The following is a 23,573-nucleotide window of genomic DNA, read 5'->3' as shown; positions in this document are numbered from 1 at the left end:
AGGTGTGAGCTCACCTTATGGTTTGGAATTACATTTTAATCTGAAGACCTGAGCTAATGATTGAAGAACCAGGAGCTCAAATTCTACAAAGGTTTGCTGTAAATTAGACTCTTTTCCTTAAATTACAAATTGAATCTGGAACTAAAAATTGAATGTGGAATGGATTCCAGGGCTGAATGGATTTTCTCTGGTCCTGCTACTTAATAGTCTCTCTGCTGTCACTCGGAGCCTCAACACTTCATTGTGTTTTTCAAAGCATCACAGATTGGTACAGTACAGAAGGATGCCGTTCACTGCTGACAGTGTAAGAACGACTCATCTAGCCCCACTCCCCGTACCTTTTCCTCATAGTCCTTTCTCGTCAGATAATGATTCAATTCCCCTTTGAAATGCACGATTGAATCTGCCTGCACCAGACTCTCAGACACTGTGGGCGAGATTCTCCGCACTCCCGATGGTGCGGAGAATAGCGTGGCTCGTAAAATTTTACGGCCACGCTGTTCCGACGCCCTCCCGCTATTCTCCCCCCCCCCACGCCCAACTCCCGACACGAATCGCTGCCGCCGTTTTTTTAAGGCCGGCAGCGATTCACAGCTGATAGATGGGCCGAGTTCCCAGCCCTTTACGGCTGTTTTTACGAACGGCAAACACACCTGGTCTGGCCGTTCGTAAAAACGGCCGTAAACACTCGCATTTTATAACCATGGCACCGATTGGCACGGCAGTACCACGGGCGTGCCAAGGGTGCCATGGGCCCGCGATCGGTGGGCACCGATCGCGGGCAGCGGGCCCGATGCCCGCGCACTATTTCTCCTTCCACCGCCCCGCAGTATCCATTCGCGGGGCGGCTGAGGGGCAACCCGGCCCGTGCATGCGCGGGTTTCGCGCAAATGCGCGATGACGTCATCCGCGCATGCGCGGGTTGGAGTCTTCCAATCCGCGCATGCGCGGCTGACGTCATATGACGCGTCAGCCGGCGCTAACTCCGGCAAGCGGGCTTAACGAAATTCGTTAAGCCCGTGATGCCGGAGCTTACGGCGTCGGGCTGCTAGCCCCGACCGGGGACCAGAATCGGTTCCCAGTCGGGAAGGGGGGGGCTGGCGTCAAACCCGCCCGGGTTTGACGCCAGCCTTACGATTTCTCCCCATACGGGAGAATCTCGCCCTGTATTCCAGATGCTAAAGCCTCACTGGGTTAAAAGGGTATTTCTTTTTTTGTTATAAATTTCGAGTACCCAATTATTTTTTTTCCAATTAAGGTGCAATTTAGCGTGGCCAATCCACCTAGCCTGCACACTTTTGGGTTTTGGGGGTGAAACCCACGCAGACATGGTGAGAATGTGCAAACTCAACATGGACAGTGACCCAGGGCTGGGATTCGAACCCGGGCCCTCAGCGCCATAGTCCCAGTGCTAACCACTGCGCCACATGCCACCCTTTAAAAGGGTATTTCTCATGTCGCCATTCTTCTATTGAGTTCACAGAAGCAGCCACACAGGAAGGTTTGTGAATGAAACGTTTATTTACAGGATTGTGAACCTATGGAATTCCTTGCCCAGTGAAGCAGTTGAGGCTCCTTCATTACATGTTTTTAAGGTAAAGATAGATAGTTTTTTGAAGAATAAAGGGATTAAGGGTTATGGTGTTCGGGCCGGAAAGTGGAGCTGAGTCCACAAAAGATCAGCCATGATCTCATTGAATGGCGGAGCAGGCTCGAGGGGCCAGATGGCCTACTCATGCTCCTAGTTCTTATGTTCTTAATACGAAAAGACTATGTACACAAGTCCCAGATGGGCCTGCCGCTCCGACTCACGCTCGGGCTGGGTTTATATACTCTGATTTCCTCTCCCGCTAATAAGGGGGCTCCACCCCTCAATGGGGAAGCTCGTACTCCATGAGACTCAGGAAGCCTAATCGGCCTGGCCGTGTGGGTCACAAAACTCCTCATCCACAAAGTCCAAAAACCTGTCCGACAAAGGAGGAGGAGGCAGGAAAGGTCTGCACCTCTTAGCCTAAGGCTGCCTCTCGGGCATAGGTGAAGCAGAGCTAGGCAGCATATAGTTTCCTCGTAGAACGTCGCGCAGCACCACCTTCAGCAGTTGGTTGTCGGGAAACTCCCTATTGGAACCGTCCAGCCACGGAACCTTCATTGTAAAACCGGAATCCTCAACAGAGCCGCTGGCGCTGGGGTGGCCTGAGGTTAGGGATCCTCCAAAAGGGGATCCTACATCAGAGGGCTCCTAGCATGGAGATGATCGAGGTGCCTCTGCGATCCCCGGCCCTGCACATGAACCCGGTCCCACACAGGCTGGGTCTGCTGAATGAGAGTGCCAGGAACCCACTTGGCGCTGTCTCCGAAGTTGCGAACGTGGACTGTGTCACCTGGTATGAATCATCTAAGTGGGGCACGCTCAACAAGGCAATGCCCAGCTGCTCCTGTCCATGGCGTACCTTCCCGCCGATATGGGGCAACACCAGGCTGAGGCAGGTTCGAAACCGACATACATGAGAAGTTATGCTGGTGCCACAGCGTGCGGCGTGGAGCGGTAACAGAAAAGGAAGTGCGCCAAATGTGGATCAAAGATCCCAAGGTCTGCTTGGTCATGCCATGCTTGAATGTCTGGACGCTCTTTCGGCCAACCCATTCGAAGCGGAGTGATGTGGGATAGTGTGTATGTTGTGCATTCCAAAAGTCCACATGAATTCCCAAACTCCGTACTAGTAAATGGAACACCCATTGTCGGAGACCAGCACCTCCAGGATGCTGTTGAAAGAGTGCCTGAGCTTCTCGATTGTCGCTCTCAAAGACGTGGACGACATCCAGTGGATGTTCAACCATTTAGAGTACAAACAACGAGAAGCAGGAACATGGAACCCTGAAAAGGACCGGCAAAAATCAGCATGGAGACATACCCATGGCCAATCTGGCCACTGCCAATGATGAACCAGTGCCGCAGGTGAGAGCTTCTGCTGGTCCTGGCACTCTGTACTGTTGGGCAAGCCCCAGCCACTATATGTAACTTAGGGTGAGCATCATCATTTTAGACACGCTGGGGCATCCGTTATGTGATCCGTCAAGATGAGGCTTTGCACCTTTTGCAGAACCACCACCCACGTCACCCAAAGGAGTGTATAAGAACATAAGGACATAAGAACATAAGGACATAAGAACTAGAAGCAGAAGTAGACCGTCCGGCCCTTCGAGCCTGCTCCGCCATTCTATAAGATCATGGCTGATCTATTCGTGGTCTCAGAATTCAGCGACCTTCGACATTGAAACTTTCAGTTCACTGGGTGTGGCGCTAACAATTACAGCCAAAGACGAGAGACAAGTTCAATCGAAGCATTATTGCTGTGTGATGCTATTCCTCCAGCTGCAACTGAAGTCTAGAGTCTGAGTGACTCACACGCATATTTATACACAAGCTCCCTGTGGGTGGAGCTAGCCGGCAGGGACTTACCGGAGGAAACTGTATTACAGGTACAGCCATACATCCCCCTACTGCAAGTATGCATAACTACAGTGGTTATCACCACATTCACCCCCTGTAAAAAAATGCATCCTGCGGGGGTGACGTGTAACTATGATACAAAGGATGAAATATTTACAAAAAGGTCCAAACAAAGAAACCAAGAGTCCATCCGGTCAGCGGGTTACAGGTTGAGCCGAACCGGCGGTCAAATGTTCCGCTGTGATTGGCGTAGCTGTGGTGGCGACGTCGGTGCAGGTGCTGGCGGTGTTGGTGCTGGCTGAAATCTTCCGTGTCCTCCAGTGTGGGCAGGGGGGTGAGGGATGGACCTGGTGGGGACGAATAGGGGGGCGCTGGGGAAAAGGAGGGTGGCGTGGGGGGAAAAAGGGGTGTGGGCATGGGATCGGCACCTGAGGGAGCCAGGTCCCGGAGTGAGACTGTGTCCTGGCGGCCGTCAGGGAACTCCACGTAGGCATACTGAGGGTTGGCGTGAAGAAGGCGTACTTTGTCCACCAGGGGTTCCGCCTTGTGTTGCCGGACATGCCTACGGAGAAGGACTGGGCCCGGATTCGTGAGCCATGCCGGGATCGACACCCCGGATGTAGACTTCCTAGGGAAGGCAAAAACATGTTCATGGGGTGTACTGTCAGTTGCGATGCACATTAGCGACCTTATGGAATGGAGCGCGTCAGGGAGGACCTGCTACCAACGAGCGGCTGGGAGGTTCCTGGACCGTAGGGCCAGCTGGACGGCGCTCCATACCGTCCCGTTCTCCCTCTCTACCTGCCCGTTTCCCCGGGGGTTGTAGCTGGTCGTCCTGCTGGAGGCGATACCCCTGCTGAGCAGGAAATGACGCAGCTCATCGCTCATGAACGAGGATCCCCTGTCACTGTGGATGTAGTCGGGGAAACCGAACAGGGCGAAAATGGAATCCAGGGCCTTGATGACGGTGGCAGACGTCATATCCGGGCATGGGATGGCGAAGGGGAACCTAGAAAATTCATCGACCACACTAAGTATGTAGGTGTTGCGGTCGGTGGAGGGGAGGGGCTCTTTGAAGTCCACGCTGAGGCGTTCAAAGGGGCGGGACGCTTTCACCAGGCGCGCGCGATCTGGCCGGTAGAAGTGCGGCTTGCACTCGGCACAGACCTGGCAGTCTCTGGTGACTGTCCGTACTTCCTCAACGGAGTAGGGCAGATTGCGGGCTTTGATTAGATGGTACAAGTGAGTGACCCCCGGATGGTAAAGGCTCTCGTGCAAAGCACGGAGCTGGTTCACTTGTGCGCCGGCACATGTACCTCGGGAGAGGGCGTCTGGGGGCTCGTTGAGCTTGCCGGGGCGATACAATATCTCATAGTTAAAGGTGGAGAGCTCGATTCTCCACCGCAAGATTTTGCCATTCTTGATCTTGCCCCGCTGCGTGTTGTTGAACATGAAGGCTACCGACCGTTGGTCAGTGAGGAGAGTGAATCTCCTGCCGGCCAGGTAATGCTTCCAGTGACGCACCGCTTCAACGATTGCCTGGGCCTCCTTTTCAACAGAGGAATGTCGAATTTCGGAGGCGTGGAGGGTGCGTGAAAAGAATGCCACGGGTCTGCCTGCCTGGTTCAAGGGCACAAAGCTCGGCCCCATACAACACGCTCTGGCGAACATTGGACAATGGGGGTCAGACTGTGTCCATGCATGTATCTGGGCTGCTGTGACCAACAATGTATCCGCAAAATGTATTGTAGCGAAAGGGACAATGCTGGAAAATCTCAGCAAGTCTGGCAGCATCTGGAGGGAGAGAAAAGAGCTAACGTTTCGAATCTGATGACTCTTTGTCAAAGCTGAATGTATCGTAGCAATGGCCTTGTTAGCTCTGGAGGGTGTCAGAGGCCTTGTCTGCAGCAGGAGCCTACTCAATGCATCAGTGTTCGCGATCTGCGTTGCAGGATGGTGTTCCAGCGGGTATTCATACACTGCCAACAAGAGGGCGCATCGTTAAATTCTACCTGACACTATAGGTGGGAGGGCTCAGTCCTCAACCGCATTAGTGGCTTGTGATCAGTCAAAACTGTGAAACAACGCCTGTAAACGTACTGGCGGAACCTTGTTGGGAAAAGACCGTGGCCAGATCCTCCTTCTCTATCTGAGCATAGTTTCTCTCAGCCACGGCCAGCGTCCTCAAGGCATAAGCAATTGGATGCTCCTTACCATCGCTCATCTGATGGGACAACTATGGTGCCAATACAGTATAACAAGGCATTATAGGTGACCAGGAACGGGTTAGCAGGATTGAAGTGAGCTGCCGTTTAAACTCAGTGAACGCGGCTTCCTGCAGCTCTCTCCACGTCCACTCCCGGTTGTTTTTGAGTAAATCGTGCAGGAGGGCCAACATAGTTGCAAGGCCCGGGATGAACTTCCCATACTAATATACAAGCCCCAGGAATGAACGGAGCTCTGTTACTCCTCCTGGCATGGGGGCCTGTTGGATGGCCCCCACTTTGTCTTCAACCTGGCAGAGTCTCTCCTGGTTCACGCGATAACCCAGGTAGGTGACTTCACGGGCATGGAAATGCATTTTTGTCTGCAGAGGCGAACACCTGACTGCGCAAAATGACTGAGTACCTCATCCAGGTCGTTCAGGTGGTCCCGCTCAGTCGTTCCTGTGACCAAGACATCGTCTGGATTGACTTGTGGATAGACACGTAACACCTGGCAGCCCTCAGAACATTGGGCAGCACGGTAGCATAGTGGTTAGCACAATTGCTTCACAGCTCCAGGGTCCCAGGTTCGATTCCTGTCACTCAGCCATTTGTTTTACCTATAATGCCACCATCTCTTTTGTTCCAAATATAAAATCATTGACTTTATGGAACAGAATATTTTCTTGATGATGAAAGGCTGGACAAAGTGGGTGTCCATGTTCATTGCAAAACAGCATCGATTTACCAGAATAATACCTCGGGTGTGATTCGGCTTCCTCGTCGCACCATACTTGGTGTCTTGCGAGATTCGTGATGCTCGAATCTCATAAGACATCATGATCTGGATCTCAACCTCACTGGGCTTGATCCAGATCTGACTATTTAAATGAGCATAATGGTTCATTTAAATACCTGGACGGCAGATTCACCCGGCACCTGTGATTCACCAGCTGTGCCTGGGAGGCCTTGCCAGGGCACTGTTTAGTACTAGTCTACACAAATGTGGACCAGTCGTAACGGCACCTGGGGGGGTCTCCCAGGCCATTGGAGATCCCGGGGTGGTCAGGGATAGGGCGGGATGGCACCCTGGAACTCCCCTGGCACCTGTGCACTGCCAGCCTAACCCTCTAGCAGTGCTACCTGGGCATCCTGGCAGTGCCACCCTGACACTTCCATGGTTAACGGATGACACTGCCAAGGGCCTTGCCACGGTGCCAAGTTGGCAGTGCCAGGGTTCCCAGTGCCAGGTTGGCATTGCCAGGGTTTGGGCCTGGGTGGGCGTTTCCAGGTAGAGGAGGGTGTGTGTGGGGGGCGGGGGGTGTTTCCAGGGACCTCCCCAATGTAGGAGGGATATGGGGAAGTCACAAAAATGGTGAAGGGCCTGAAAGAGGGCAGGGAGGAAGATCAGGGAAGGTTTCCAAAATGGCATCCTGATATTCATGAAGCGTTCATCCCTCGAAGAGTGGCCTCGGCGGAGAGCATCTCCCCGAGACCACAAAAAACAGCAAAGTGCTGTTGAATAGCAGAATGTTCCTCAGCACAGAAGCCACCAAGAAACACCCTGCGGAATGTGCCATTCAACAAACTTTAACTCAAGTCCACTGAATCGCACGCCTAGACTCCAAGGGTTAAATTATGAGGAGAGATTCAACTAATTAGTCTTGTATTCCCTGGAATTTAGATGGTTAAGGAACAATTTTATCAAAGTTTTGAAGACGTTTAGTGGAACTGATAGGATAAATGAAGAGAAACATTTTCTGCTGGTAAGGCAGCTGAGGACTAGGACGAATTGTCTAAAGATTTGAGCCAGACCATATGGCCCTTGTGTGTCTTGGGGTCAGCTGCTGTACATATACATCACATAGTAGGTTAAAGGAAATGATTCACTTTTGTCTTCTACTGTGCAGTATTCTATAATGTATTAGTGTTCTTTACTGAAAACACCTTCCAAATCTCAAACAAAAGAACAAGGAGCAGGAGTAGGCTATTCAGCCCCTCGAGCCTTCTCCGCCATTCCATCAGATCATTGCCAATCTGATAATAACCTCAAATCTACATCCCGGCTACCCCTCCATAACCTTTCACCCTCTTGCTTATCAATGATTCATCTACTTTTGCCTTAAAAGTGTTTAGGCTCTGCTTCCATCACCTTTTTAGGAAGAGAGTTCCTGAGGCTCACAATCCTCTGAGAGTAATGTTTTTTTCTAACCTCAATTTTAAATGGTTGATCCCTTATTTTTAAACAGTGACCCCCAGTTCCAGATTCTCTCATAGGGGGAAGTATCCTCTCTACAACCACCCTGTCAATACCCCTCTGGATCTAATATGTTTCAATCAAGCTGCCTCTTACTTTTCTGAACTTCAGCAGATACAACCTTTCCTCATACGGCAAACCAAATGGAATATTCCAGGTATTAGTCTGCTACACCATATCTGAACGGCTTGCAACGTGTTTGAGATGTGCTCTTATTTGTGCTCTGTATAACTCAAGCAAAACCCCCCAACTTGTGTATTAAATTCCTCTCACAATTATCAATAACATTCTATTATCACCATTTAGTTAAAATTATTCCAGGTGGGAGGTGAGCTTCAGGAGTGTTGGAAGGTTGATTGGAGAGGCCGGATTTATAAAGAGTTCCATATAATCATGAGATAATATAAAGAACAAGATTAACTTCAGTCATTGCAAGCAGTCTTCAAGGAAGGGGAATAAACCGTTACCTGTAGAAGGATGAGATCAGTGAAGTTGTTGGTATGGTTGAGTTTGACCCTGTGTGTCTCCGAGCACCGCTTCATGTTTCTTTGGTTCAATAAGTAAATGTTAGCATCAACGTTCCCACGGGCCTCAAACATTTGGATAGTGACTGTTTCCTTCACGTCAACACGAACAATCTTTGGAGCAGTTATCAAATAACTGGGCAAATATAGATGGAACAACAGTTAGTCAATCAGTCAATAATCATTAACTTGCCTTCTGACCAGCTCTGGGGCTAAAAATGCTGAATTAAGAGGACGGGTTGCATGGACTGGGCTTGTAGATCCCTGGGTTTTGAAGATTGTGGGGTTAAACTAATTGAGGTGTTTAAGATGATTCAAGAATTTCAGTGAATCTTTACAGTGCAGGAGGCCATTTGACTCATTGAACCTGCACTGGCTCTCTGAAAGAGCATTCTATCCCCCCTCTCCCTTGCTTTAACCCCATAGTTTTGTACATTCTCTCTTTTCAGATAGCAATCCAGTTGTAACGGCACTTCTATCGAACCTGCCTCCACCACCCTCTCAAAGAACAAAAGAACAAAGAAAAGTACAGCACAGGAACAGACCCTTTGGCCCTCCAAGCCCGTGCTGACCATGCTGCCTGTCTAAACTAAAATCTTCTACACTTCCTGGGTCCATATCCCTTTATTCCCATCCTATTCATGTATCTAAAGAAGTCTCAGAAACTTTGCTCCAGTCTCCAACTATCTCCTGGGTGAAAACATTTTTCTTCACATAACTTTCTCTCCTTTTACCTATTATTTTGATTCTGTACCCTCTAGTTCTTGATTCTCTCCTGGGTGGCAACAGTTTCTCTATTCCCAGTTTTTCACTGTTTGTCCTGACCAAATCTCTCAGGATCGTGAATACCTCAATCACGTCCTCTCAGCCTTCTTTTCTCCAAGTAAAACAGTCCCGATCTACCTATCCTCGCGGAATTCACCATTTCAGAGACTAAATGCTGAAGGTGGGACTGAATTGGGTGAGTTCTAAGGCTCTGAAAGAGGCACCAGTCCTGAAGCGATTCAGAGCATGCTAATGAGCTAGCCACGTGGAACGAGTGCAATTCCAACGCAAGCTGGTGTGTGATTTACTGGAGTCGGAATTGGCACTCGAGAGCCTGACAAGTTGCAGTCGCACTCCACTCTCCGCACAATTTCACCACAGCCAAGAAGATGCCACTCCAAAGAGTGGCGGCGAGGTTCATTGATGCTGAGCTACAGACACTACTGGATGCCATGGTGGAGAGTGGGACATCTTGTTTCCCTGGGTAGATGGAGGCTCACACCCACAGATGTCAACTGGTCCTGGGCGCAGGTGACAACGGCCATGAGTACCACGGGCCCCATTATCAGGACCAGACAGCAGTGCAGAAAGAAGCTGCATGACCTCCTCAGGGGTGGCCAGGGTGAGTCACCACTACCGTGCCCCTGGCACCAACCTCCACCCCCCCACACCTCCATACCCTACCCCTGCCATCACTGTCCCCCCCACACCTCCATACCCTACCCCTGCCATCACTGTCCCCCCCCACACCTCCATACCCTACCCCTACCCCTGCCATCACTGTCCCCCCCACACCTCCATACCCTACCCCCACCCCTGCCATCACTGTCCCCCCCACACCTCCATACCCTACCCCCACCCCTGCCATCACTGTCCCCCCCCACACCTCCATACCTTACCCCTACCCCTGCCATCACTGTCCCCCCCACACCTCCATACCCTACCCCCACCCCTGCCATCACTGTCCCCCCCCACACCTCCATACCTTACCCCTACCCCTGCCATCACTGTCCCCCCCACACCTCCATACCCTACCCCCACCCCTGCCATCACTGTCCCCCCCCACACCTCCATACCCTACCCCACCCCGCCATCACTGTCCCCCCCACACCTCCATACCCTACCCCCACCCCTGCCATCACTGTCCCCCCCACACCTCCATACCCTACCCCCACCCCTGCCATCACTGTCCCCCCCCACACCTCCATACCCTACCCCCACCCCTGCCATCACTGTCCCCCCCACACCTCCATACCCTACCCCCACCCCTGCCATCACTGTCCCCCCCACACCTCCATACCCTACCCCTGCCATCACTGCCCCCCCCCCCACACCTCCATACCCTACCCCTACCCCTGCCATCACTGTTCCCTCCCCATGTGACCCCCACCAGGCAGACAAGAAGGCATCGCTAGGCAAGGGTGAAAAAGATAATAAGCCAGCCAGAGTGTGCCACCTCCACCTCCCTGCCTCACACTTCTCCCCAAGCGGGATCGAACCCCTCACGCCGGTACCCCACCCTGCACCACAAGCCAGCACCCATGCCGCGCCATGGCCGGGTGCCCCGCACACACAGGCCAGCAGCCACGGACCACCTGTGCTGCCCGCATCCGAGTGTCTCACACTGTGCATTATCTGTCCCCCCAGGAGAAGGCAGCCCACAACTGCCAGGAGAGGGAGAATACCCGCTGGACCGTTGCCGAGCAGAGGGCGTTGGACCTGGTCAGTGAGCAGGCAGTCGCTGAGATAGCGGTCGGCATCGGTGAACCAAATGAGCCTGCAATGAATAGCGGCAACCCTTCTAACCATGTGGCAAACCCTGCCACCCACAACCTAACCGTGTGTTTCACATCACCTAAGCCTTCATTTTGGTCCTCTGAAGTATTGGTTGAGTGAACCCTTTCAATTAGCTGAAATCTTTCACAAGCATCAACTCCAAATAATGATGATGTCTCACCCTCTACAACCTGAAAATTGTTGAGTATCTCAATATTCCCATTCTTAACAAGACAGCAGGACCCCCTTGTGACTATCTTGTTACCACTGTAATCTTCGAGCCTACAATCGGATTGCTTTATTAGCAGTTGGTCAATTGCTTATTTTAAAGATCGGTACGTGATAATGTTTGCGTGTGCTCCTGTGTCAGCCTTAAATGGGATCAATTCTCTATTCATTTCTCATGAGACAGTCCACTCCTTAATTATCTTTGAGAGTGCTTTTCTTGGTCTTTCCTTCCAATCCAGTAAATCAATCCTAGTGATAGCTTCTGTCATGAATGTATCTGAAAGTGAGTATGGTGAGCAATCCTCTCTATCCGCTACAATGTTGGATTTTTTTTTCTCTGCATTCTGTACACTTTGGATCCGACTGCAATCACTATAAGACTGTTTAAATTTGGTTACTGGAACAGTTGCTGATAAACGGCACTGCTGTGAAGTGGTTCAGTTTGCCACAATTGGAACATTGATTGTCTTTTGCTGGACAATTGTTTTGACTGTGGGCATGTCCACGTCATAACGCTCGTGACATCACTTTCAAAATGGCCACCGACCATTGTACGCAGTTTTCTTTGCTGCGACACAGCATTAATGGCGTCAGGCACGTTTCCCGATTTTACGCGCTCTTTTCCTTTGCCACGAATTTGGCATATTCGCTGAAATTTTTCCTCAGCCTCCGATTCTATGTTGCAGGACCAAGTTGTGTTCGGAATGGACGATGAATGTTTGCACGAGAAAATGTTAAGAAGACCGATTTTATCGATTGAAGACGCTATTAATATGTATAAGGCCAGTGAACAGGCATCGAGCGAATATGCCCAATTCGTGGCAACGGAAAAGTGCGTGAAATCGGGAAACATGCTTGACTCCATTAATGCATTTCTTACAGTGTGTATCAAACTTTTGAAGCACCATGCTGTATTTATTTTTATCCTCATCAGCACTGAATTCAAATGAATTAAAGAGTTCCAATGCTTGCAGTCCAGCCAAATTTAGGAAGAGTGCTATTTTGCATTGGTCTGAGGCATTTTCTAGTGTAGAGGCTGAAATAAAAACTTCAAACTGTTGCTTAAAGAAAGCCTAGTTCTGGCATAGTTTACCGTGTGTCTTGAAGTGGGCTGGCTTCTTGAGACCTTCCATCTTCTGATCAGTGATTACTGTAGATTATTTCTGAATTGTAGCTTCTGGATTGCTTCTTCAATCTCCTGATGCTATTCTAACCTAATCTAATTGCTGTTTCTTATAAGGAATAGACTCCTGGTGCCATTGTAGTGTTCTTTGTGTTGCTTATTTCAGGATGGTTGGTGTAGTGTTCACAAAGACCACAAAATAACTTTTACTTAAACAAAGCTATGATTTTATTTACACAATTAACTTGGATTTGACACTTAGTCCTTAAGAATACACAACTGATCAAAAACATCTAACTACACTCATTTACTGCTAATCTCACTACTGGTTTAAACTATAATCTAACCTTACTCACGCTATCTGCTTTTATGACCTTCACTAGCTATGTCCTGCATACACTCCTCCCCTAAGGTCTAACATCACTGCCTTATATAGTTGTATCTGTAGTGGCTACTCTCGACACTACATTAACCCTTGCAATGCTGATAGTTATGATAATAACACAGACGTGATGGGGCCCGTGTCGGTGACTCCCACAGAGGAGGTGCCAGAGCGCTGCAACTCCTCAAAATCCACCTACCCTCCTGTCTGGAGCATCTGATGGGCAGCAGACAGAACAGGGAGGCATCATGCCACCTGTGACATTCAGAAGACTGCTGATGTACCTGCTGGTGACCCACCTGGATGGAGCATTGGGGCACGTAAGGCTAGGAAGTTAGAGACCAGTTAAGTTGGCATGGTTGAAGCACATAGGTTATCGATTGGGGCTAGGGGATAGTACTTTCATATATCAGAATAAACACCTCAGTGCTCTGTCTGAAGGATGTGAGGGAAGGGCTGGGCTGGGTGCAGAAGGTGCGCTAGGTGGGAGGCCGCAGGAGATGGGCATGGGCCAGGGCCCCCAGGGCAGTCGGGCACTGCCCCCGTATGTGGCAAGGACAGGGCTAGATATGTGGGGCACATGTGGTAGGTTCTACCCAGTGCATGACCCACCATTGCTCACCGCCGCGTCTCCACCAGCCCTGGTGTCCAATGGGACTGTGTGATGGAATGGTCAGCATGCATGCAAGGATCACCCAGGCAGACGGTAGAAAGTGCTACCCCAGGCAGGAGTCAGATGTTGCCAAACGATACGGAGCACCAGAGCTCACTGCGGAGCGGGTTATCATCGACATCCATCCCATGGATCAGACCCGCTGATACTGCCAAACCATGGCTAGCACCCATAATGAAGCAAGTAGGAAGAAGGAGGGGTGTGCAAGGGGCTGGGGGTGTTGCAGGGAGAGTGGATAGTGGAGGGGGTGACTGGCTGAGGGAAGGACGGTAAGGAGGTGTGTGGGGATGGGACAGGATGTTCGAGTTGCCGATGATCAGAACCCGTAGTCGGCAAACGCGGTGGCCATTAGATTGTCCATTGCGCGGTGCCCCTGGTGCACACGTTGTGCAGCCTCCTGTGGCTACCCAGGCCACATGCCCTGCCAATCCTGGCCCTCCTCTGTATCCTCCTCGTCAGGCAAGGCCTGGCAATCAGCCTCCTCCTCCAGCATGTGGCCCCTCTGCTACTCAATGTTGTGGGGGGCGCAGCAGGCCACCATGATATGCAAGACTCTCCTGGGGCTATACTGGAGGGCCCTTCCAGAGCGGTGTAGACACCTGAACAGCAGCTTCAGGACACTGATGCACCGCTCGATCACACCCCTGGTCGCTGTGTGGGCCTCTGTGTAGCGGTTCTCCGCATTGCTGTGCATTGTCCGGGATAGGCGCCATCAGCCACAACCACAGTGGATAATCCCTGTCACCCAGGAGCCATCCCCTCACCCAGAGGAATGCCTTAAATGTGTTGGGTACCGCGGGTGTGCCAAGATGAAAACATTGTGAGCGCGGCCTGGGTATTGGGTGCAGACCTGCCAACTGCATATTTATGAAGTGGTACCTCTTCCAGTTCATGAATTACACCCCCTCATGCGGAAGCGCTCGTAGAGGGATATGTGTCCCATCGATCACGCCCTGGATCTGGGGCACCCTGGTGATTGCGGTGAACCCCACTGCACGGGCAACCTGGCTGCTTGGTCCATATTCAGGTTGTGCCACCCGGACATACTGGGCCTCTGTAATGGCGCAGATGCACCTGTGCAGCGAGGTCTGTGAGAACCCCGACAGGTCCCCACTTGACTGCTGGAAGGAACCAATGACATAAATGTTCAGGGCGACGGTCACCTTGACAGCCACAGGTGTCCTCCCCTATACCCCCAAGGTTCCAGGTTCCATGATGCGGCAGATATGCCATATCTCCGTACGAGGAGGTGCGGTTCATGAACTGCAAGAGGTACCACTTCATAAATATGCAGTTGGTATGTGACCACGAAATGGGCATTATGCACGTCTGGCATGTCTGCGTCCGATACCCGGGCAGTTTGCACAATGTTTTCATCCTGCGACTCCATGGTCAGCCAGAGTCTTGGCGATCTGATCCAGCTGATCCTCGAATGACGATCCTGGGATGACATGCGCTGCCGGTACACAAGGGGCCTGATGCGGGGCAGCAGGGTAGCATGGTGGTTAGCATAAATGCTTCACAGCTCCAGGGTCCCAGGTTCGATTCCCGGCTGGGTCACTGTCTGTGTGGAGTCTGCACGTCCTCCCCCTGTGTGCGTGGGTTTCCTCCGGGTGCTCCGGTTTCCTCCCACAGTCCAAAGATGTGCGGGTTAGGTGGATTGGCCATGCTAAATTGCCCATAGTGTCCTAATAAAAGTAAGGTTAAGGGGGGGGTTGTTGGGTTACGGGTATAGGGTGGATACGTGGGTTGGAGTAGGGTGATCATGGCTCGGCACAACATTGAGGGCCGAAGGGCCTGTTCTGTGCTGTACTGTTCTATGTTCTATGTCCTTCCCACTTCGTCCTCAGCCTATTGGGCAGCTGGCTCTCCATCCTCACCAGCTGACTCCTGCTCCTCTGGGGGCAGGCTCCTCTGCTGCAGGACCCTACCCCAGCAGCTTTTCTCAAACAGCCTCATGCCATCCACTCGAGCTGCGGCAGCAGGCAGATGCCAACCACTCCTGGCTGGATACTGAAATCCATTGTCTGCAGGGGGTGAAAGGCAGACATGATAGCATGGTGGTTACCTCCGTGCCCAACCAGGTCCGGTGGGCTACACGGTGGCCCATCCTGCATTGCAGCCCCAGTCCCCGCATGTCCCCCGCACCCTAATTCCTATACCAAACCCGCAGCCGTCCCCCCTGAAGCTTTGCCCTGCACACAGCACCCCTGGCCCGATCAGTGCCTGCCACCGGTGGGGAGCAGCCCATGCCAGCGGTACGCTCTGCGGCTCTTGCCCTGCACCCTCCCTTATGGGGTCTACTGTGGGTATCCTTTGCGCAACCATAGGCCAGGCTGGGGAGTCAGTGGGATGCGCAGCCCTGCAAGCCACACAATGGCGGTCCATGCCTGGACACCCTGATCACAGGAGTACAGCTGACCCCATGACCCACTTCCGGGTCACCCTCGCTACTCTCCCCCAGGCCTGGCAGATGTCCCCCACCAGTCAGTGGCAGGACTGGCAGCCCACAACTGCACCTCTGAGAACATGTCAAACCTCCCTCAGCTGACACTAAATACCACAAGTGAATACCACAAGTGAACCTCGCCGTCGGTACCTGACTGGTGTGGGCAGAGCATTGTAGGGTGCCGGGGGAATGCTGGGTTGGGCACATAGAACATACATAGATTTACATAGAATTTACAGTGCAGAAGGAGGCCATTCGGCCCATTGAGTCTGCACCGGCTCTTGGAAAGAGCACCCTACCCCCTACCCAAGGTCAACACCTCCACCCTACCCCCATAACCCAGTAACCCCACCCAACACTAAGGGCAATTTTGGACACTAAGGGCAATTTATCATGGCCAATCCACCTAACCTGCACATCTTTGGACTGTGGGAGGAAACCGGAGCACCCGGAGGAAACCCACGCACACACGGGGAGGATGTGCAGACTCCGCACAGACAGTGACCCAAGCCGGAATCGAACCTGGGACCCTGGAGCTGTGAAGCGATTGTGCTATCCACAATGCTACCGTGCAGAAGGAGACCATTCGGCCATCGAGTCTGCACCGACCCACTTAAGCCCTCACTTCCACCCTATCCCCGTAACCCAATAATCCCTCCTAACCTTTTTTGGTCACTCTGGGCAATTTATCATGGCCAATCCACCTAACCTGCACGCATTGGACTGTGGGAGGAAATGGGAGCACCCAGAGGAAACCCACGAAAACAAGAGGAGAACATGCTGACTCCGCACAGACAGTGACACAGTGGGGAATCAAACCTGGGCCGGGGTGGCGTGAAGCCACAGGGCTAGCCACTTGTGCTACCATGCTGCCTGCTGCCCATGTTAATGATATGCCAACGGCCTTTATTCTACAATTTACATGCCACGCAGTCATGCAGTGTGTGATGTGTTGGGTATGTTGGGTCTGCAAGGATTGCGTTTACCAGAGCAGTGAGAGAGACAGGGTACCAACACTTGTAGAAGTACAACTCTATTTTATTATGCGCTGTTAAACATACTTGCACTGTGGGTTGACACTATGTTAGGTTGACTGGAGACCTGAGGCTAACCTGACCAGACTATCCTGCTGGCACATGGTAGATGTTCGTGTTACTGATCACGGGCTCTGGCTGTCTCAGAGGCTGCATCCCGAATGAGCGGGAAAACTAGTGCCCTCTGGCTTTATAGTGGCCGTATCCTGTCTGGTGATTGGCTGCTGTGTTCTGTGTGTTGATTGGTCTTTCAGTGTGTCAGTCAGTGTCTGTCAATGCACCATCATATACTTGTGTGTATATTATGACAGTGTGGAATGCATTCACATTGATTTTGAGGCTCCAGAGGATGGCATTGTATTGGGGTCAGGCTACAGCCTTGATTTTCAGCTGACACCCGATTCTTCGCCCAATCGCCTTTTGCAATTCCTGCGTCGCTGGACGAATAATCCCTCCTCGGAATCATTCTTGTGAATCTCCTCTGTATTCTTTCCAATGTCTTCACATCTTTCCTCATGTATGGCGCCTCGAACTGGACGCAGTATTGTTACGATTTGACTGTTTTGATTCAGGGAAACTCTATCCTCTGGACTGGGGAATCCAGAACACGGGGACTTAACGTTAAAATTCAGGCCAGGGTTGTTCAGGGCGTGATGTTTGGAAGTGCTGCTTCGCACAAGGAGCAGTGAGCCCTCTTTCAGCACATGTTTTTGATGCCAGTCGTCATTTGAAAACATCAAAACTGAGATTGATAAGAGTTTGTTCGGCAAAAGTGAGAGTGGCAGGTCAATGGAGTTAAGGATCAGAACAGCCAGGATCTAACTGAATGGTGGAAGGACAGACTAGATGGGTTGAATAGCCTCTCTGTTCCTGTTTGTGTCAGGGACTCAGATCTTGTTCTGGTCTGATCCTCTCTGGAATTAAAATAATCACGACTCTCGGTTTGTTCATTTGACATTCTGCCAAAGCGGCTGAAGATAATGTTGACTGTGTGATAGACGAAGATAGTTAATGGAGCCTGTTTTTATTCTCTCCCGTCGTTCTTACAGCACAGATCACTGCACACTGTCACACTGATTAAACTTGCTAGTAGAACAATCCTTTTTATGCTGGTCCCATTAACATAGGGAGAAGTTTCTCAATCGGTACAATCGACAGTTTCTATCGATTCGCTTCACATTTCACAGTTCTCACCTCTCCCTTTGGCTTGCGTTTCACAGCAGGGTTCAAAATACACGGGGTCAGTGGGTGAATTCACCCTCACATTAACCCGCTACAGAGTAAAGATGGGAGTAAAATTCGAGAAATGCCATCCCTCTGTGCTATTACTCTGCATTTTGGCTCCACCATGTTTCAGGCCTGAGTGACAGTCAGATCCTGCTGTCCTGAGAACGGGAAAACAATCCAGAGTTTGATGGGACAGGCAGCGACTCCAATCACAGTTTGTGTCTGTAACAATCATACAATCCATACAGTGCAGAAGGAGCCAATTCGGCCCATTAAGTCTGCACCCACTTTCTGAAACAGCACCCCAACCTAGGCCCACTCCCCTCCCCCCCCCCCCCCCCCCCCCCCCTCTCCCCGTAACCCCACCTAAACTTCACATCCTTTGGACACTAAGGCAATTTAGCATGGTCAATTCACCTAACCTGCACATCTTTGGACTGTGGGGGGAAACCGGAGTATCCGGAGGAAACCCACACAGACACGGGGAGAACGTGCAGACTCCGCACAGTCACTCGAGGTCAGATTTTAACCGGGGTCCCTGGTACTGTGAGGCAGCGGTGCCAACGATATGCAACCATCCAATCACAGCTTCTGTCTTTCTTGCTAGACCAATCAATCACAGCTTCTGTCTTGCTCCACTAATCACAGCTCCTCATAGAATCATAGAATTTGCAGTGCAGAAAGAGGCCATTCGGTCCATCAAGTCTGTACTGATCCCTGGAAAGAGCACCTTACTTAAGCCCACGCCTCCACCCTGTCCCCATAACCCAGCAACCTGGCCTAACCTTTTGGACACTAGGGGCAATTTATCATGGCCTATCGACCTAACTTGCACATCTTTGGCCTGTGGGAGGAAACCGAAGCACCCGGAGGAAACCCAAGCATCACTGGGAGAAAGTGCAAACTCCACACAGACAGTGACCCAGAGCCGGGATCGAACCTGGGACCCTGGAGTTGTGAGGAAGCAGTGCTAACCACTGTGCCACCGTGCCGCCCAGAGCTTCTGTCTTTCTATTTCCTCCAATCACAGCTTCTGTATCTTCAGCTCCTCCAATCACAACTTCTGTCTCGCCCACCCTTTTCAATTAAAAAACATTTTTGATTGGGTTTTCACATTTTGTATTTTGCAACTCATATATCACCCTTTACATAACCGCGCCAAACTGACAAAAAAAAACAACAAAAATGAGCAAGAAATAAAATAAGGTAAAAAAGACAAGCTGATGTCAGTACAGGTATTTACATACAGTTAGAAACATAGAACAGTACAGCACAGAACAGGCCCTTCGGTCCTCGATGTTGTGCCGAGCAATGATCACCCCACTCAAGCCCACATATCCACCCTAGACCAGTAACCCAACAACCCCCATTAACCTTATTTTTTAGGACACTAAGGGCAATTTAGCCTGGCCAATCCACCTAACCCGCACATCTTTGGACTGTGGGAGGAAACCGGAGCACCCGGAGGAAACCCACGCACACACGGGGAGGACGTGCAGACTCCGCACAGACAGTGATCCAGCCGGGAATCGAACCTGGGACCCTGGAGCTGTGAAGCATTTATGCTAACCACCATGCTACCGTGCTGCCCTCCTGCTGTGGCCTTGTCCCCCCTTTGAATGGTGTACCTTTGTTCCTGTTCCCAGTTTGGCCCGGGTGTGGTAAACACCACTAGTGGTATATTGTATGAATTACGGCACTGCCCGTATATTACAGGTACTACGGTAAATCCCTGTCTGCTGGCTCCGCCCAGCAGGCAGCGTATAAAAGTGTGTGCTCTCCTGCGTGGCAGCCATTCTGGTTCCAGCTACAGGAGGCACACCATCTTGTTCAATAAAGCCTCGATTGTTCCACCATTCTCGTCTCGTGGTAACTGACGTTACATTAATTTATTGAACATGATTTTAAAAGATGGATTACCTCATCAAGACTGATCACCTGCAGCTGAGCCCTCAAGCAGCCAATGTCACGTCCACCTTCGACCACTGGCTAGCCTGCTTCGAAGGCTACCTCAGAGCAGCCGCTGAAGAACCCTCGACTCACAGAAACTATTCACGGACGAGCCCTGACATTTTTCCCCTCATCCGGGATGCGCCCACCTACTCCGAAGCGATGACACTCCTGAAGGGACATTATGTTAAACCGGTGAATCAAGTGTATGCCAGGCGCCTCCTGGCCACAAGACAGCAACTCCCCGGGGAGACTCTGGACGATTTCTTACAGGCCCTACAGATCCTCGGTAGGAACTGTGACTGCCAGGCAGTTTCGGCAGTCCAGTACACCGAACGTTTAATTAGAGACGCTTATGTCACGAGCATGAAGTCTACGTACGTCCGCCAGTGACTATTGGAAGGGGGTACGCTCAATCTTGCGGGGATTAGCAGCTTGCTAATTCATTAGACGTGGCCTCCCATGACCTGCAGTCCTACACCCCCAACCACGGGGAACCCTCGTGGGCAGTGTGGGCCCCACCAGCTGCTGACTCCAGCTCACCACAAGCCTGCGCCGCGTGGCAGCCAGCCACCCTGGGGGGCCCAAGTTTTATTTTTGTGGAAAAAGCAAACACCCCAGGCAGCGTCTCCCAACGCGGAGCGTGACCTGCAATGGGTGTGGGAAGAAAGTTGTGGTGAACCACTGTGCACCTGTATTAGGGGATGTACGGTAGGACCTGCACTACAGGTTCGCCGGTAGCCCCTGCTGGCTAGCTCCGCCCACAAGGAGCCGTATAAATATGTGTGCCCTCCTCCTGATCAGCCACAGTTGTACCAATCTGAGTCTTTCATGCAATTGATCGTGCATCAATTTATTACAGTCAGATTTTTCTACATTATGGATATTAGAATCAAACCAGATCGCCTGCAGCTGGATCCGCACTCGCCCGATGCCAGAAAGGATTTTAATCACTGGCTAGCTTGTTTTGAGGCCTACATCAACGCTGCGACCCCCACAGCGACGGAAGCTCAGAAGATTCAAGTTCTATACTCCAGGTTGAGCTCCAGCGTGTTCCCGTCGATCCAAGACGCCCCGAATTGCGCAGAAGCCATGGCACTCCTAAAAGAGAACTACGCTCAGAAGACAAACACACTCTTCGCAAGGCACGTACTCGCTACTCGTGTACAACTACCTGGTGAGTCGATCGAAGACTTCTGGTGGGCTCTTATCCCACTCATACGGGACTGTGACTGTCAGGCCGTCACGGCCACTGAACATTCCAATCTCCTCATGCGTGACATATTCGTAACGGGGATTGCGTCGGACCCCATCCGACAATGACTGCTTGAAGGGGCCACGCTCGACCTAACGGAGATGAAAGCTTTAGCGCTCTCTATGACGGTCGCATCTCGAAACATCCAAGCCTACCCCGCTCACCGCGCGGCCCACACGTCCTGCCCCTCCTGGACTCCGCAAACCCCCCCCCCCCCGGCTGGGTCCCCTCCTAGTCAATACGCCTGTGCCACCCGCCGCGCCACGCACCCTGGGGGTCCCCGCTGCTACTTCTCCGGTCAGCAGAAGCACCCCCGCAAACGTTGCCCAGCCCGCACCGCCACTTGCAAATCCTGTGGTAAAAAGGGCCACATCGCAGCTGTGTGCAAGGCCCGCACAGTCGCTGCTATCGCGCCCACAATCACCCCCTCCCCCATGCCGAATGCACAATGGGCGCCGCCATCTTCCCCCCCCAGGTCCTTGTGCGGCCCGTGGGCGCCACAATCTTGTCCCGCCCCACAACGTGCGCTCCATGGGTGCCGCCATCTTGCCCCCCCCGCAACGGGCGCACTATGGGTGCCGCCATCTTGCCCCGCCCCCACAACGTGCGCTCCATTGACGCCGCCATCTTTTTCCCAACAGGCCCTCCGGACGCCGCCATTTTGTCTCCCCCATGGGACTGGAACACCAGATCCGGGTCGCCGACGCTCCCCATCTGAAACCTTGGATGACCACACACAGCTCGCCTCGATGACACTGGACCAGTCCTGTCCTCACAACCTGGCCACCGCTTCGACGACGCTGAAAATCAACGGCCACGCGACCTCTTGCCTGCTGGACTCCGGGAGCACCGAAAGCTTCATTCACCCAGACACGGTAAGGCGCTGCTCCCTTGCGGTCCACCCCGCAAACCAACGGATCTCCCTGGCCTCCGGATCCCACTCTGCCTCGATCCGAGGGTTCTGTGTGGTCAATCTCACTGTCCAGGGCGGTTTCCGCCTCTACGTCCTCCCCAACAATTGCTGGGTCTGGATTTTCAGTGTAATCTCCAGAGCCACACCCTCAAATTCGGTGGGGCCCTACCTCCACTCACCGTTTGCGGCCTCACGACCCTCAAGGATGACCCCCCCTCCCTCTTTGCCAAACTAACTGCGGATTGCAAGCCCGTCGCCACCAGGAGCAGACGGTACAGTGCCCAGGACAAGGCCTTCATCAGGTCCGAGGTCCAGCGGCAGCTTCGGGAGGGTATCATCGAGGCCAGCAACAGCCCCTGGAGAGCCCAAGTGGCAGTGGTTAAAACTGGGGAGAAACACAGGATGGTCGTGGACTACAGCCAGACCATCAACCGGTACACGCAGCTCGACGCGTACCCCCTCCCTCGCATATCTGATATGGTCAATCAGATTGCGCAATACCGGGTCTTCTCGACAATTGACCTGAAATCCGCATACCACCAGCTCCCCATCTGTAAATTGGACTGTCCATACACTGCCTTCGAGGCGGACGGTCGGCTCTATCACTTTCTTAGGGTTCCCTTCGGCGTCACTAACGGGGTCTCGGTCTTCCAAAAGGAGATGGACCGAATGGTCGACCGGTGCGGTCTGCGGGCCACGTTTCCGTACCTGGACAACGTCACCATCTGCGGCCATGACCAGCAGGACCACGACGCCAACCTTTCTAAATTTCTCCGCACCGCCACTCTCCTCAATCTTACATACAACAAGGAGAAGTGTGTGTTCTACACGACCCGCCTAGCCATCCTCGGCTATGTAGTCCAAAACTGACTCCTGGGGCCCGATCCCGACCGCATGCGCCCCCTCATGGAGCTCACCCTCCCCCACTGCCACAAGGCCCTCAAACGCTGCCTTGGGTTCTTCTCCTACTACGCGCAGTGGGTCCCAAACTACACGGACAAGGCCCGCCTACTCATACAGTCCACCCAATTTCCCCTCACGGCCAAGGCACAACATGCATTCACCCGTATTAGAGCAGACATAGCCAAGGCCGGGATGCACCCAGTAGATGAGACACTGCCCTTTCAAGTAGAAAGCGACGCTTCAGATGTCGCCCTCGCCGCCACTCTAAACCAGGCAGGCAGACCCGTGGCATTCTTTTCCCGCACCCTTCATGCCTCTGAAATTCATCCGTTGAAAAAGAGGCCCAGGCAATCGTTGAAGCGGTGCGGCATTGGAGACATTACCTGGCCGGCAGGAGATTCACTCTCCTCACTGACCAACGGTCGGTAGCTTTCATGTTCAACAACACGCAGCGGGGCA

At 52.2% G+C, this 23,573-nt stretch overlaps 1 protein-coding gene across 2 annotated transcripts in view; it reads right to left on the bottom strand.

The window, feature by feature from the left end:
• The window catches only part of LOC119969329 (complement C4-B-like), a 132,236-nt gene that overhangs the window by 97,557 nt on the left and 11,106 nt on the right, over positions 1 to 23,573 (bottom strand). For both annotated transcript variants that reach the window (XM_038802826.1, XM_038802827.1), the window contains exon 2: positions 8,380 to 8,572. In XM_038802826.1, the coding sequence (XP_038658754.1) occupies positions 8,380 to 8,572 (193 nt within the window). The remainder of the gene's footprint in view (positions 1 to 8,379; positions 8,573 to 23,573) is intronic.

Source organism: Scyliorhinus canicula, chromosome 7 (genome assembly GCF_902713615.1).
Source record: "Scyliorhinus canicula chromosome 7, sScyCan1.1, whole genome shotgun sequence".
In the NCBI taxonomy this organism is placed as follows: Eukaryota; Metazoa; Chordata; class Chondrichthyes; order Carcharhiniformes; family Scyliorhinidae; genus Scyliorhinus; species Scyliorhinus canicula.
Note: the sequence above shows the minus strand (reverse complement) of the source record. Positions and strands in the feature narration are given on the sequence as shown.